The 16,986-nt window shown below is 37.2% G+C and overlaps 1 protein-coding gene and 1 long non-coding RNA gene across 3 annotated transcripts; one reads left to right on the top strand and one right to left on the bottom strand.

Moving 5' to 3' along the window:
- Window positions 1-1,626, top strand: LOC140963116 (uncharacterized). The gene is made up of 2 exons (XR_012172659.1): window positions 1-170; window positions 602-1,626. It is a non-coding gene; the product is annotated as an uncharacterized lncRNA (long non-coding RNA).
- A 678-nt stretch (window positions 1,627-2,304) lies between these two features.
- LOC140962887 (SKP1-like protein 21) lies at window positions 2,305-16,034 on the bottom strand. Of its 2 annotated transcripts, none has more exons than XM_073421958.1 (10): window positions 15,713-16,034; window positions 14,722-14,805; window positions 14,336-14,557; window positions 14,011-14,202; window positions 13,793-13,903; window positions 13,554-13,632; window positions 11,637-11,798; window positions 11,277-11,433; window positions 3,269-3,402; window positions 2,305-2,733 (listed from the first exon to the last, which is right to left on the bottom strand). In XM_073421958.1, the coding sequence occupies exons 2-9, from the start codon at window positions 14,755-14,757 to the stop codon at window positions 3,276-3,278; spliced, it is 1,086 nt and encodes a 361-aa protein (XP_073278059.1). In that variant the 5' UTR covers window positions 14,758-14,805; window positions 15,713-16,034; the 3' UTR covers window positions 2,305-2,733; window positions 3,269-3,275. The 2 variants fall into 2 exon arrangements, with proteins under 2 accessions (XP_073278059.1, XP_073278058.1); XM_073421957.1 differs by having other exon boundaries at window positions 11,277-11,458; window positions 11,659-11,798; window positions 15,713-16,031.
- Between the last annotated feature and the right edge of the window lie 952 nt (window positions 16,035-16,986).

The following is a 16,986-nucleotide window of genomic DNA, read 5'->3' as shown; positions in this document are numbered from 1 at the left end:
ACATTTAAAAAACAACGAACAATTCCAGTGATCCAACAAAGAACCATAGGTAGTGAGATGGAGTGAGCTGTCTAGATCCGATTTCAACCCCTAACGAACGAAAACAAGCTGCCCTAACTTCGGTTGGTCGTGAAGCGATTATTTTTTGATTGGTATTGAGGTTTTTGTAAGTATCAAACTACTTTTTAGCTCAATTTTGTTTGATTAACCTGTTTCAATACTACGTTGGTTTGCACGAATGCGATTGAATTAAAATTTGCTATTCCGTAACAAGGAATTTGCTAGTGCGGGAGAGTTGCGTATTTGTGAAAAAAATAAAACTTTTATGTATGAGATTTGGAGCAACTGTACTCGGCTCCAATGGCTTTGCCCTTTATGTGGATTTCACTCATTATGTTATCATCCAACAGCTTACTTTGCTTGTAAATTTTCTAGTTGATTGTAAAAAGGCAGTAAATACAGGAACCTGTGTGTTAATGCTGTGGAAAAAGATTGAAAATGAAGGCGTGCCTGTCTCGTTTTTTGGGATTGCGAATTGAGTTGATTATTTATAGGAAAAACATGTTTACCCGATTGGGAAAGATGACAATGAATGGTGTAGAGAAAGATGACAATGAATGGTGTAGAGAAAAAACCTCAACCTCAACTGGTGAAGTTGGACAGATAATCCAAACTGGTATAAACGGTTTCTTGCTGTTTAACTGAGGGTATTTTGCATGGTAGGAACAAGCTGAATCAACTGTCAAGGAAAATCCTTTCTCAAAATCTCCGAATTCGTTGAGTTTGAGGATTTTATTCTCAATTGAATTGAAACGCCGGTCTCCTCAACACAGCCCATTTATTAACCTGTTGTTTTGTCTTCATATTTTTTTCTGCATACATGATTCATTTCTTGCCATACCCCGGGAGTATGGTTAGGTTAATGTTTTTTTGCGAAACTGGCTTGAAGTTTGTGTCAAGTTACAAAAGCTATCAATGACAAGCCATCTTATGTGCTTTACATACAGGCTGAGCAGTTGGTCAATAACATGAGTGGATCCTCATTGAGTGAGAAATTAGTTGTAGTGGAATTGGAAGGGCGAATTGCTAGGCAAGTACATCTCCCTGGTAAAACTTGTAGCAGAGTCATTCATTTGCGTAGGATCACAATCTTTGAGATTTTGTAGGCTTGGTATTGGTGCAACAATACCAAGAGAGTCCAAAGTTGCGCCACCAAGTGATCCTGTTGAAAGAAATTTGCTCTCCAAGTTAAACGCCAACAAAAGAAAAGTCATCAACAGAGCCGAGGAATTGGGGCCATCTGCAAAAAATAGAGACTTGGATGAAGAATGTGAGGAAGATGAGTCAGAAAGTAAAACCAAAGCATTTGCAAAGAGAAGACCCGTGAGGTTAACATCACCTTTTGTGGTAAAAAGGAAGCATGTTCTAGCTGGCATATTTTGCTCTAAGTAGAACGGGCAAATGCCCAAACAGACAGATGTGAACTAAGATTTCACTTTTACCTAGATAATAATAATAACAAAAAGAATTATATTTCATGTACACTTTTTCCCCCAAAGGCTAAAACTAAGTTCTCTGTTTTTTGTTTTTTTTTTATGAGTTATAATCCAAAACCAAGTTCTTGATTGTATTTGGTCAGGGAATGCTCCTCAAATTGAGGAGTGGTGCGACCACCACGTACTAGCAAGCAAATGCTTACGTGTATTTGACTGGTGATTTTTTCCCTCAGAAATAAAATTTCGTAAATCAAGAAAATTATATAGAAAATATTCTCGGTACTGTCTAGACATGGATAAAATGTAGACTAACAAAGTCGATATTCTGAGGTTGTATTTGAATTTAAAATTTTCAAATTTATAATAACAAATCGAATTATTTATTTTTTAATAATTGTGACGTGTGCACCATCGAATTGCGTCTTAACTTTAACTTGGCGTGTACTTTGTATTAAGCAGTTACAAATGCTTGAAAGGGTCGATTTCGTGACAAGTATCATTGTCTTTGCTTCCTCGGTAGCTCCTATGGGATCACAGTTTCTTTTATAATTTTACACTATTATTATGTATAAAAGTTCAAAAGGTCGAAAGATAATGATTCTAGCATAAACTCAATAGAGTGAGTCTCATGTGAGACCGTCTCACGGATCTTAATATGTGAGACGGGTCAACCCTACCCATATTCACAATAAAAAGTAATATCCTCAGCATAAAAAGTAATACTTTTTTATGGATGATCCAAATAAGATATCAGTCTCACAAATACGACCCGTGAGACCGTCTCACACAAGTTTTTGCCAACTCAATATGAAAACACGTTATTACATGAACTTGCTCATATTTACATCTGCTCAACGCCACAAAACAAGCAGTACAAGATTACATGACGACTCTCGCCTTCTGTCCATAGCATCCACCTCCATCACCGAGGGTGGAAAAATAAATTGGAAAGGAGAAAAAAGAGTTCAACAAAATTGGCTCACATCGCCCAGCAAAAATTCGTCCTTAATTTCGCTACAAGAGACTATTGAAGAATTGAAGAGATTAGATTGAAACATCAAAATTGAATTTTGGAGAATGTCAGAAATTGCCTATGAACTTTACTTCTAAATCTCGAGTTGGATACCATCATTCGGACCCAACGGGACCAAAAAGACGCCTCAAAATCTTATGCCTGGTTTGCATTTTGATCTCAATACATGCACCAAGATGGATCATTTCCGGTGCTGATCTTGGCCTGGAAACAAGAGGATAAAACACTATGAGCGGTTACACGTTGAAGGGTGGTCTCAGTAGAATCTGTATCTTCATAAAATGGTTTGTATAAGCTTGTAAGTTGTAACCATTCAGTTACAATAATGATATTCTTCACACAATGTGAACTCCAACCATCATGTATACATATTATTGATATATCAGATAGCATGAAACTTTTGAAGTCTCAGCAGTACCTCGTGCACATATAAATCACGGAAAATGCTTGAATGGAGAATCATTATGGCTAGATAACATGCTACGTAGTATTGTCATACCTTATGCCCGCAAAGGGTTTCTATCAGACCAGTTTTAGGAATAAATCTCGCAACACATATATGTCATCCTAGTACGCACGATAAAACTAAGGACACCACTGCTTGGAAAATAATGAACTACGAACGCAGAACAATTGTCAGGACTCAACGACTTTGCCTCATTTTATTAAAGTTGGAAAACGGTAGAAGACAACAAAAAGACAGAAGCAGAGGAAAAAATAAACGAAGTAGCAAACTTACCTGTAAATCATCTCAATGAACCATTTCCATTGTTCATGAGTGGTGGTGGTCGTCTCTCTTGACCCAGAGACAGTATCTCTTGCATTCTTTCAGGCCAATCAGAATTTAATCTTCTAGCGAAGTCAGCAACCTCCCTGATCAACCAAATAAGGTAATAAATCTGGTCATCATGGGTATCCAAATAATACTCTCCAAATGGCGACCACACTTTCTTTGGTCCATTTTCACTCTCTCTAACCGAGAAAAATAAATGCAAATTAGTAACCACCAAATGATGTCATGCGGCAAAGTAGCTGAAAAAAGTACAAAAGAAAATGCGCTTGTAGTAAATACAAAAAATTAAGGCGTAAACATGAATAATGTAAGCATTGCATAATTCATGCACTTGGACCTTAAAGAGAGAACTGGACCATAAATTTCATTAAATATAAAATTTCTCAAAACATTAATGACATTTGATCCAACAAATGGAACATGTTTACCGCAAGTCAGACAGCCTCCAATCACATTTTTTACTAAAGAGTAACTCAGAGATTGCTAAAAAGTAAACTTCAGAACCCCCACCCCATTCCCCTACCCAATTCGTACGAGCTTTCAGATTTTTTTTTTTTTTTGATAAAACACTAATTTTATTATAATAATTAGAGATTACAAGATAATGCGGATGAGTAATCCGCGATCAATTCGAACTACTACTCAGACAATACAAATTTCCAGTCCCTAACTAAGTCTGATATACTTAAATGATTAAATTCTTTGAAGCTCGACGTCCATGATGCAATCCTGAATTTTATTTTCTCCCATATTTGATCAACTGATTCGTGCGCATCTTCAAAGATTCTTCTATTCCTTTCCAACCATAAGGACCGGAATACGCCGTGAAGTATCATGCACCAGAATTCCTTATATTTCGGTGGTAAGGGGCAATCTGAATCGGAACAGAATAGTTCTTTAGCCTGGCTTGGAAGGACCCATTGAATGCCCATTTCTCTTTGAACTTTAATCCAAATGCTTCTGGAGTATGAGCAGTGCAGAAGAATGTGATCCTTATGCTCTTCATCCTGACGACATAAACAACACCACTGAGGCCTTAGAACGCAGTCCCTCCACCTTTTTTGCACGATGTCACACGTAGGCAACTTTCCCAATACCACAATCCACGAGAAAATCTTTACCTTATGCGGGACGTGCACTTTCCAGATTTTTTGGAAGTAATTGAATTGTGGAAAATCAGATGAATGGAAGAAGGAGTTATAAAAAGATTTAACAGAGAAAAGCCCTGACGAATCCCCCAACCAAACCCTATAATCCTGAGAACCCAACTGCAATCTAACTCTCTCTAAAACTCCTAACAGAATGGTAAACTCACCTAACTCTTCCTCTGATAAATCCCTCCTAAACCTCACATCCCAAGTAATAGAAGACGAACCACCAGAATTAGCGACATGAACAAAATGGCAGATAGGTTTGTTTCTTGCGGTACAAACACGAAACAAGGCAGGAAATCTAGACCTAAACGACACCCCTCCCTCCCAGACATCCTCCCAGAAACGAATGATGTTTCCCTGATTTGGCACCACCCTAATAAGTTGATGAAAAGCCTGGTAAGATCGAGAGATAAATTTCCAAGGACTTCTAAAAGTTTTCCTTTCCGCCAACCCCAGATCCCACCCGTTTTCCTATAACCCATATATGCTTTTGATAACTTTTTTCCACAGCGTCCCCCTCTCCACCGAACATCTCCACCACCATTTGCCGAGAAGAGCCTTATTTCTGAGACAAATATTCCCCAATCCCAAACCACCTTTTTCCTTTGGTTTACACACTTGCTTCCAACCGACCACGTGGCAAAGTTTCTCCCCTTCGGCTCCATCCCACAAAAAATCTCTCATTATTTTTTCCATTTTTGCGGCCTCTTTGCTAGGAACTCTGAAAAGGGACATGAAGTAAGACGGCAATGCACAAAGTACCGCATTTATCAAAATTAGGCGACCTCCTAGATAGAAACGACTTTCTCCAACTAGCTAGTTTCTTAGCCATTTTCGAAATAACCGATTCCCAAAACTCCGATTTTGTGGGATTACCTCTCAATGGTAACCCTAGATACTTGACTGGCCACGTCTCTTTTTTGCCCCCAAAGCGATTGCCATTTCATCTACTTCATCTTCCGAGAAATTCAATCCCAGCACAACACTTTTCCCCATATTAATTTTCAGCCCTGAATTTTTAGCATATTTTTTGAGTATATCCACTCTTATCATCACATCATTCTTTGAATCCGCCAAGAACAAAGCATAGTCTGCAACTTGTAAATGCGCGATTTGTAGCTTGTCTTTTCCTATTTCCAGCCCCTATAACTCATTATCTTGCCTTGATTTATCCACAATTCTCCCCAACACATCGACAACTAAGTTGAAAAGAAAAGGTGATAATGGATCGCCTTGTCTTAGCCCTCTATCCCCTCTTATTTTCCCACATGGTTTTCCATTTATAAAAATCGAGAATGAAACGTTAGAAACGCATCCTCTAATCCACCTCCTCCATCTCTCACCGAATCCTTTATTTTGTAGCACTAGGTCTAAAAATTGCCAGTCGACATTATCGTAAGCTTTTTCCAAGTCAATTTTCAGCACCCATCCCTTCTTTTTCTTCCTGCGATATTCTTCCACAATCTCATTCGCAATGAGGCAACAATCCAATATATGTCTTCCTTTGATAAATGCGCACTGGTTCTCCGCAATTGTGTTACCCAAAGCCTTCTTCAATCTGTTAACCAATACCTTTGCCAATATCTTATACAAGCTCGTAACCAAACTAATTGGTCGAAAATCGTTTATCTTTCGCGCATCATTTTTCTTTGGAATGAGACAAATGTAAGTTTCATTAGTAATTCCATTGATAATTCCATCATTAAAGAATTCAGCGAACACTTTTAACAGATCCACTCGCAATGTATCCCAGTTCTTTTGAAAGAATGCCAAAGTGAATCCATCCGGCCCCGGCGCTTTTGTCCCATCACAATCAAACACAGCTTTTTTAATCTCTTCCTCCTCAAAATGTTTTTCCAACTCCTCTGCATCGTCTCTCTGTATCGGTGCCCAATCCAGCCCATTAATTCCCCTCCCCGGCTCAGCCGAACTCTCCCTTTCCCCCTCTGCCTTCCTAAACAACTTCTGGTAAAAATTGATAATTTCGTGCTCAATTTATTTTTCCTCGGTAACCACTCGACCATCATCCAATTCCACTCTTTCAATCAATGCTCTATTTCTTCTGCTATTCAATAGTGCATGAAAGAACTTTGTATTTTGATCCCCTTGTTGTAACCATTTGAGTTTTGCTTTTTGGCTTTGTATTTGAAAATTTGCAAAGGATATTTTTTCCAGTTCCCACCTTGCTTCCTTCCTCTCTTGGTTCAACTCTTCCGACCATAGTCCAGTAGCCTCGATCTCATCCAAATGCTTAATCTTATTCTGCAGCTCATATAATCTGACATGGGCATCACCATACACTTCTTTATTCCATTCCGATACATTTTTTTTGATCATTTTCAGCTTTTGCATAAATTTGTATCCTTCCCACCCCTGAACACCCCCTCTGTTCCACCATGTCCTCACTAGATCTTTGAATTTGTGATGTGACAACCAAACATTTTCAAATCTGAATGGAGTTGGACCCCATCTCAACCTGGATGTGTCAAACAAGACAGGGCAGTGGTCAGATGTAAGTCTTGGAAGCACCGTTTGTCTATAATTGGGGAATAAGATCCTCCATCCCGCCGAAAATAAGAATCTGTCCAGCCGACTGCAAATTGGCACCGATCTAAAATTGGACCAAGTGAATTTTGCATTCAAAAGTGGTGGGTCAAAGAGCTCCAACTCCTCTATTAAAGCATCGAAACAGGACATGCTAGTAGTTAAAGACTGATTATTAAGTTTTTCTCCCAAATTCCGCACAACATTGAAATCACCTCCAAGACACCAAGCCTCCCCACAGATTACTTTCAACCCCGCTAATTCATCCCAAAATAAATCTCTCAATCTCGGTTGGACTGGCCCATAAATGGCTGAAAACCACCAATTATCCTCGTCATTCCCAGTAATCTCAATTGACACCGAGAATTCCCCAATCAGATTATTGTTCACTTGCACCACTCGGGGGTCCCACATGACAAGAATTCCCCCAGACCTTCCAACCGATGGCAAACAAACCCAATCTACAAATCTTGATTTCCAAACACTTGCGACAAAATTTTTTTCCACCTTTTCACATTTTGTTTCCAAGAGAACCACAATGTCTGGCTTTTCATTTTGAAATACTGTCCGGACCAAGTGTCTTTTCCTCGCCGCCCCACCACCTCTTATATTCCAAACGCAAATCTTCATTTAAACGGATTGGAACCCCTCGAAGTGGAGCTTCTGTCATAGCTGATTCCACATTGTAATCTGTACAACTTCCTCTTTAACTGAATTGTTTTTCCCGGTAACTTATCTCCATTTCTGTCATCCATGCCCACCCCTGTCACTTGCTGTTCATCAAAATCCTTATCCTCCCCCACTTTCCCTGGTGATATATCTCTCTCATAACAAGGCTTTTCATCAGCTATACTTAACCCTCCTCCTAACAAACCACTGGACATACCCAAGACATTAAAAGAACACGGTAAAATCGAATTTAACGAGAAAGAATGATTTAGAAAGGTTTTCTGAATACCGTTAAGTACATGTCCCACAAAAGGTTTTGTATTTTCTCGAAGATATGCGTTTGTGTTGGTCTTTGTATTTGTTCCTGGTGAGAACAACACATCCAAAACTGGTTCAAAATCTTCAACCATATCAGAATTTTCAGAACCAATGTAGCCAACACTTTCTGACTCAGCGGACTCAATCTCCCCTTCTAACAGGTCATCTTGTGAATCTTCGAACTCGATCTCATCTAAGTCTTCCTTCTCAACCCCTGCTTCATTGATGCGCACTCCCGTTTCATGAATGCAATGAACTCCTTTTTCCGAGTACCTTGTTCTTCATCTCCCACATAGTTTTCTTTTTTACTTCTTCGGCAATATGTTTTCCAGAGATGTTCCGTTGTGATGTTGTTTCTATCACTTCCCACCCGATTATCTTGAGCCTCGGTCTGCTTGCTATTCATGGATCCAATAGAGGAACTTCTAAAATTTGATGCATGCTTTGGATCGATATTACTCAAAATCTTCAGCACCTTCACATCAAGCGAATGTTTCGGTGATTCAGTCTTCCTTTCTGAATTATTTGGTATTCCTTTTGATGACACTGGCCCCTGACTCTCTTCCAAACTTCCATTTCTGCTCATGGAATCACATCTTTCTCTGAATCCTGCCGAATATTTCCCTTGGACGTGTAGCTCCCCCTGTACTGTTTTTCCTTTGTTGTAGATGTTCAAGACTTCCTCATTCCTTGCTAAAGTGTTATAAATATTATTGTTTCCCCAGCCCGCCAATATCTTCTTACCATTCACAACCACTTGAGCATAAGTCTGCTTTGCATATGTTTCGTGACCCTTATGATCGAATGTTTTTACTCTTATGCTGATCTCTATAGATCTCCCTTCCAGTGAAATGTTCATCTTATTTTGAATAAAGCTTCCTTCTGTTCCCTTAACCTTAATCTTCGCTGCTCCGAGCATCCTGAAGTGTAGTGTGTCTGGGCTAATGGCCAACAGTCCCCCACAAAGATCGCCAATAGTTTTAAAAGAATTTGTCGTCCAAAGATCCCATGGTAACCCGCAAATCCATATCCAGCTGTTGCAGAACTATCAACCGAGTCCAAAGTGTTGATGTCTTTAGACCATCCTTCAAACTCCAAGGACACACCAAAATCAAAGAATCCTTTCTTTAAATTGATGTAGAAGGAAAAATCATCCGCATTTGAAGGCCACCATAAAGCTTTGTTAGCTTGAAAAGGAAAGAGTTCTATTTTACTGTTCGTGGCTTTCCCGAGAACTCCTTCAATTATCTCCCATGAAGATGTTACTCTGCCTCTAGTGATGATTATGGATTCACTCCATTTCTTTTTTACCCGCAGCATGTTACTATCATCCGTCGATGACAGAAGCCCTTCTTTACTTCTCTCCACCAAATCCTTGTCCTGTGGAATTTCACTAGATTTGGAATGAATTTTTCCTTGGATGGGAAAATGTCGTGAAAATTCCCTCTGATAACTCCCCGAAATCAGCTTATCCACTGCACTGGATAGCTTAATCCACCCAATTGCGTTGACACCGCTAGGCACAATAGTGGTCAGCTTTTTTCCTTGCTTATTGAATTTAGACAATTCTAGATATCTTCCTCGTTTGTTTGCAAAACTCTGTATTGTGTACACTGCATTCATGCCTCTGTAGCGTCGAAAAGACGAGCCTGATTGTGTTGAGTAAATGTAGTCTCTAATCGTGAGGCTAATCCAACGTGCCTCCTCGCAACTGAAATCCAGCATGTAGCATGATGTCCTGGTTTTTTCTTACCACCAAATCGACCTGCCGTCAATCCCAATCTCAAAATGAACGTTTTAAATTCGATCCTAATCGTCTCATCCCTAATATGTGACCCAGGTTTAGAAAATCCACCCCGAAAATTCCGGTTACTGTGTGCATTCATGACGGTTCAACAATGACGAACTAATAGCAAGAACCAAATAAGAACTGGCGGCGCCTGAGTGTCGATGAGCGGCAAAAGACCATCCCGTTAAAGATGATATGGATTGTCGAGATTGATCGGCTTTGAAGGATAAGAGTGGCGGAAGTTAAAGGCTGCTGGCGGAAGGTATTACAGTGGACAGAAACCAAGACAATCGGTCTCAAGAAAACCCGGCCGCTGGTACGGATGGACGTGTTCGAAAATGGTCGGTGATGGACGGCGACGTTGATGGACGGCGACGAACGGCGGAGGTCACTTCCTGCGGGCCGGCGACCGGCTGAAGTCACAAGCAGGAAGGATAGACATTTTCAAAATATTCAAAATATTCTCTCTCTAATTCTTTCTCTGCAAGCTTTGTAAATTTGATTCACACTTATTTGAAGAGAAATTGCATGATGATAACCTTTTATTGCTTAAATTCTATTTTCTCATGGAAGGTGGATTCTTACTGAAAAATGAGCTTTCAGATTTATAAATTAGCTTTTACCCACCCAAAACCAATTTTTTGCTGAACAAAAATCAAGGATCTTAGGCAATGAATGAACCCTGACATTGTCAAATCATTCATATAAAAAAGCAGGATATCATGTCACACTACCCTATCTTTCATAAAATGTTACAGGCACAAGTTTCTAGCATATGCACTCCTTATCCATGTTAACCAAGGCTCAACCATCCCATGAAGGTGGTGGTGATCTGTTCGAGAAAATCATACAAAAACAAATTTCCACATGATAATAATAACAATAATAATAATGAAATCCAAGTGGTATATGAAGTAAAAATAAAAGGTCCATTTTCTTGAACTTGGTACGGAGAAGGTACTGACCACAAGAAAACAAGGATTTGAGAATTTCTGATTTTGTATACCAATTGTTGTTCCTATACCTAATGATTACTCCAACCATGAAAAGAAAAAAGGGCACTTGATTCAAAGATAGTGATTTTAGGCCACATTTATTGAAACTCAAAAAGATTATATTCTCATGATCTTCATGGTCATTATGGGAATGAAAAAGGCTGCTATGGACAATTTTCTAAAAGAATATCCAAGACTGGGAAGAAATTTGTGTCATTCATCATATATGATTATCACAAGGTCGGCTAGTTTGCATAATATCTCACAATCAGTTCAGCAGACAATCTTCTTTCAATCCATCAGACAGAGTCGCTGACCATATCAAGACAGTCAATAATCACATATACAAAATAACTACATAAATCTGTGTTTAGTAGGATTAAAGACAGGAGATTTAAGTATTAATATTTTCCATTTACTGGGATCCCAACCCCAACACTTCTTTGTAACATTGTAGAAAATACTCATAAAGTTATCAAGCTTACCGATCGATTTTTTCTTTTAAAGCAGGGTCAATGTCATCATCTAAATCACAATCATCAAACTCATCTTCAGGCACGAGTCTATCATCTCCGATGACCGGCAACTTCATCACATTAAAATGGTTGGCCAGTGGATCACCATTTCTCGATGGATTACTGCCTGCAGAATTGAGTTCATTTAATTCCTGCAACATCAAATGATATCAGCCCAAAAGGTAATAGTGTATGCACCGACAAGCATTTTTTGCATGCAAATGATTCCCCATGACAATCAAAAGGGAATTAGGGCAATTATATAGTCGCTTCAATAACAAACTAGTAAATGGTCTGACAAAAAATAAATCCAACATGCAGCTAACTCACGGAAAGAGAAACAGATCTTGACCTCGTTATTCATATCCACAACATTGCCAGTACAGTATGTGCCATTTGAAGTGGTAGTGCAGTTTGAAGGAATGGATCTTTGATGGTCTTTCCTCCTACGATTCTTCTTTTTATTTTTAGAATTACGGGTACCTTTAGAATCTGTGAAGCATGTATCTGTCAGACTCACTTAAAACCGTAAGATATAGAAGGAAATTAGAAAGGAAATGAGATGCATGGGTAAACAAAATGATGAGTTGCTTTAGTTTCACAAAGCAGTAATTCCACAAAGATAGATGGAACAAACTGTAGAAGGAACCAGGGGCGTATCTATTATAGGGGATGGGCTCTATGTGTGTTTATATGTGTGTGTGTGTGTGTATATATATATATATATATATATATCAATTGCATGGCTAAAGGACAAGTGTCCCACTCAAATTTCCATATTTNTAAATTTTTAAATTTTTTTGAAAAATACAATTCAAAACTAATATGTTAAATAACTAGATAAGAACAAAATCCACTAACAAGAATTCAAGGGTATTTATGTCATTTTAAGTAATAAAAGTAAAAAAATGACCAATTGCATTTCATGCCCATGTAACTACAATTTCCGACACAATGTTTTTTAGCTTATTATTTGAAAAGTTGAGGAATTGGCTAATTATTTTTTTACATGGGGTTTTGTGTTATATAAGAATTTCAGAGAGAGGTTGAATGCTATTAGCCCAAACCAGTTATGTTGATTGTTAGGTAGAAGCTAACTATAAATACAATTTTGTATTTTGTTATAAATAAAAAAAATATTTAATTGATATACTGTGAGTTATTTCTTATAAATATAAATCAAGTTTAACTTTTTTGTATAATTATTGGTGAGATTATTATTTTAAAACCAAAAAAAAACAAAATATTATAAATAAATATGTTGAGACTAAAAGATTGAAACAACACATATATCTTCACGGTCAATTTTTCATCAATGAACTTTTTAACACAAAATTCAACCCCCGGACAAAATCTTGGCTATACGCCACTGGGAGGAACAATCATAACAAAAATCATATTATTCGTACCAAATATAAATATAATAAATAAAGACCTGAGAAGTAAGAGAAATGGCAGCCGCTAACTTAGCACCACAAAGAAGAACATAATTTTTTTTTAAAAAAAATGAGAACATGCATGTGAAAATCAAAGGACGTGAAAATTAACCATGAATAAAGAGATGGGAAAACTAGAAATTTGTTGTCCTTGTTGCAAAACAAAATGAGACAATGCCTTCAGAGAGATAGGGAGAGACTAATTTAGGTGAGTAATAAAGGAGATGACATGTTAATAAATATACATTGCTTCTTAAGTTGATGATAGGTCACCTTACCTTTAACTATGGAACTTGAATGATTGGCTTCAATACATCAAGAAATTTTCATAATGATGAATGCCTCAAGGCAGAATTATAAGAACATGTTACTAAGGTCAGAGTTAAAGAATTAGTGCACCAATGAATGACAAACTGTGGTGAAAATTCTACCATTGAATTAAAGGGGCTTATAAAAGCACAACCAATGACCTAAATTTTTCTTACTACAGCATGAGCTCTAGGTTTGTTGGACCCGTGATACAGCTAATGTCACAATTATATCATATTTAGGCACAATTTATTTATATACTCTACTTATTGTTGACACCACATTACATGGTGCAATGACAACTTCTCTGCTGGAAACGACAACTAAATTATATCACTGACTTCATGAAATTTAATTAAATAATCGAATATACAAGAAGCCACATTAGCTGTTGTCTTCAAACATCTATCTGACAAATTTGGGAGAGACGAATATAATCAAGTCTATTGAATAAGAAAAAAGATTAGGAAAAAAAAAGGTAAACCAAAGAGTCATCATGTACCTCCCTCGCCTCCATTAATAAATGACAAGAGATCATCAACTGAACGCTCATCCGCATGCTCCTCTTCGACTTCAACATTCTACAGAAAAATGAGAGTCAAACACCAAATCACAAGTTGTGTTACCACAAATCAAATTACAAATCTCGAAGCTTATTCAATCAGACCACTACCAGTTTATGATGCAGTGAGCTACACACTGATCATTAAATAATAGTTTGGGATATAAGGTCATGATTACCCTTTGTATCTCCCTCTCTTTTAATTCTTTTCTCTTTCTGGCATACAATCTATTCAACAGCCGAATTCTAGGATCATCCATGGTGTTTTTAATTGGCTCCAACTTCTCTTCCTGAGTCAATGCAATAGAGTTATGTTAGAAAGCAAACATGTAAAACATATTCGCCCCAAGGAAAACAAAAGGACGTTAAGCTTGTACACTGCTTGCAATGACAAGACCTCTGTGAGATCATCAGGTAGATGAAATATCTCTCGTATCTCTTCAGGGCTCTTCCCTTCAATCACCCGTGCAAGTGCACGACTTGTGAGATCAACCAAAGGTTTTAGCTGCAAGCTGTCAGCAGCAGCTGTCAACTCGCAAAGTCTTTTAGTTTCCATTCGAACGAACTTTTCGTCAAAGTACTTCCTCTCCTGGATATAAAAGTAGAAATCAAGAACTTATTTTCTGGAATTAACAGATAAATGCCTCATAAATTCGCATATGCGAATCAAGTCAAGATAGAAATTCATCTTGACAATCCTGCGGGGTTCTACTTGTAGTTACCTTGTTAGAGCGGCCTGGAATTTGATGAAAGCGGCAATAGTCAAGTATTAAGTTCAGTATGGGAGGATTAACCCGTGAAGGAAGGGAAATGGGGTGATTCTTTGAAGATCCCATGCCATAGTGTATTTCATGACGTATGAATGGACAAAACATGGCAACCTCTTGCTCCACTTGTTGTATTGAGTCATCAGAAGTTTGAAGCCACACATAAGCCTTCAGCATCTGGTAACACAAAGGATAACAACACTGATCAAAATCAACAATAAAAAGCAGATGGAGATGACACCTCTACAAAGTAAAGAGTTTCCATATTGTCACGCAAGCACACAAAAAGAAAAGGTGATCAAGTACTAAGAGTACATACGCGACAAAATAGAAAAGTATACCTCATGTTTTATTATTTCACTATCAGGTTCTGTCATTGCAACAAAAACGGAGTACAGTTCAAGGGTACTTTCACTGGTACGTTCCTGCATCAAAATAAAAAATGATCAATTGACATGACCGATTACTTCAAGAAAAAATTGACTAACAGCTGGAAGTCACTCTGGAAAAATACTTTAATAAATTCACGGCTGAAAAGATAAGAAACTTAAAATAAACAGATCGACAGCAGGGCACATCATTGAGTATCCCTTATTATTATTATTAATCTATACAAAACTAATTTGGATATGCTGCCAAATGAGCAAATTACACTCATTGGCAGTAAATCAGATTCTTCTAGTAGCTATTAGCAACAAGTAGATGTTTTACCTTTATATAAAGCACACAGTATTTAGTAGATAATAAGATTGCAAAGCAATTAATCGTGAAAGAAAAAAAATCCTTTAAGACGATAAGATAAATTAAAGTTCCAAGGAATTACAATGTTATTAATTTGTTAAATTTAGCCCCCTGCCCCTGGTTAACGCTGCAGCAACCAAACTTCCAGGTCTTTCACCAAAGCTGAGATCATTACACAGACAATACAAGGAAAAACAGCATAGGAGAAAAATGAAGCCAATTACTCCGAATTTAATAAAGATGTAATCTTTATTCCTCAGCTACCAACATTCAAACATTTACCATGAAAAAAGCTAGAAAAGTAATATAATCAAATAATAATATGAATGTCAAACAGAAGAGCCCTAATCCCATGTCGGTACTCAAATCACCTGTATCAATCCATAAATTGACCCACAAACAACACAGTTAACACAATCAGGGGACATATAAACATTAAAAGCATCAAATTTCAAACACCTAACAAACAAACCTTTTCTAGCTCAATTAAATAAAAAACGAATCTCGCGTCTTTAGCTAACAATTAACAAACAGATATAATTAATCTAAAAACAACGTTCAACCCGCATATTTTATGAAAATTTGATTTACCTGGAGCTAACAAATTACGCTAAACGGAGTGGAATGGCGGCAGTCGGCAGATTTAAAGTTGAATAATAAAAAAAATTCGCAAATTGATTGGGGTGAAAAAGGAAGGGGATTGGCGGAGAAGATAAGAACTTGAAAAACTTTCTTAATTTTATTTAATAAACCAATAATGTAGCGATAATGATTGTTGAGGCTCTGTAACGAATTAGATGTAGCTGTTCGTGTATAACTTCCTAATCCTTCCGCTTGAAGATGAGATTTGGGGTGCCGACTCGCTGCGGCTTATATTAACACTTACACCTGTCATTTTTTATTCTGCGCCTTGAAGCTTGGCCGTACACACCTTTTTTAGAAACAAGGCAATTTTATGCTCAATTTTAAAATTATTTTAAAATATTGTTTAAAACATGTTATTGATACATTTACTTCGATTAATGTAATTTGTAATTTGTAATTTGACAAAAATATAATAATTCATATTTAATAGAATCCATATCTTACCAAAAGTAAACTATAGATGCTATATTTGTTACTATTTACTTATTTCGATATTTATAAACATGATATTATTGATAATGTGCATTTGATTGATAATTGAAATTTTTGTTTCATGAGGAATTTTCGTAGAATTAATATCAATCCATTTCAAAAGGAATAGAGCGATTAAGAAACCATCAATTACAAGTTTCAGTCATGTTAACCACCAACATCTAATTTTTTTCATCATTAGAGCGATTGAGAAACCATCAATTACAAGTTTCAGGCATGTTAACCACCAACATCTAATTTTTTTCATCATTTTTGTTGACACTTACTCACTTTTTAGTCTTAAGATAAAGACTTCCAAGCCTTCTCATAGTGCTAGATTGTCGAGCGGTATGAAAGTAGAAAAAACAAATGAGTGAATACCCGTTTATTGAATTCAAAAAGTCATGAGAAAATCTTTTCTTATCAACATGTGATTGAAAGCAACGCTAAAAACGATCGATGAGAAGAATAAAATTGACTTTTAAAAATAAATTCCTTCTCATTTCCCTCCAACATGGATCGAGCGATATATGTTTTTTGCAATACTAACGTATGTTAGATCATGGAAACCCTTCTAATGTTTTGTCCTTTTTATCACTATTTTTGCACATCCACAAAGTTCTATAATATTTCACGATTATCAATATCGATGCTAGTCAGCTAGAGAACATACCACCCGACAACCTAATTGGTTCAAACCAAGAATGGAAACAGAAGCCTTTCGACTCGCTTCTCATTATCTCTTAAAT

Source organism: Primulina huaijiensis, chromosome 17 (genome assembly GCF_012295235.1).
Source record: "Primulina huaijiensis isolate GDHJ02 chromosome 17, ASM1229523v2, whole genome shotgun sequence".
Lineage (NCBI taxonomy): Eukaryota > Viridiplantae > Streptophyta > Magnoliopsida > Lamiales > Gesneriaceae > Primulina > Primulina huaijiensis.
This window is presented reverse-complemented; position numbering and strand designations above follow the sequence as displayed.

Coding starts and splice junctions, on each gene's coding strand:
- LOC140962887 (XM_073421957.1), bottom strand. CDS start 14,757: ATGACAGAACCTGATAGTGAAATAATAAAACATGAG. Junction 14,558..14,721: donor GTGAAATAATAAAACATGAG/GTATACTTTTCT, acceptor TTGTGTTACCAG/ATGCTGAAGGCTTATGTGTG. Junction 11,799..13,553: donor TATTAATGGAGGCGAGGGAG/GTACATGATGAC, acceptor CATGCTTCACAG/ATTCTAAAGGTACCCGTAAT.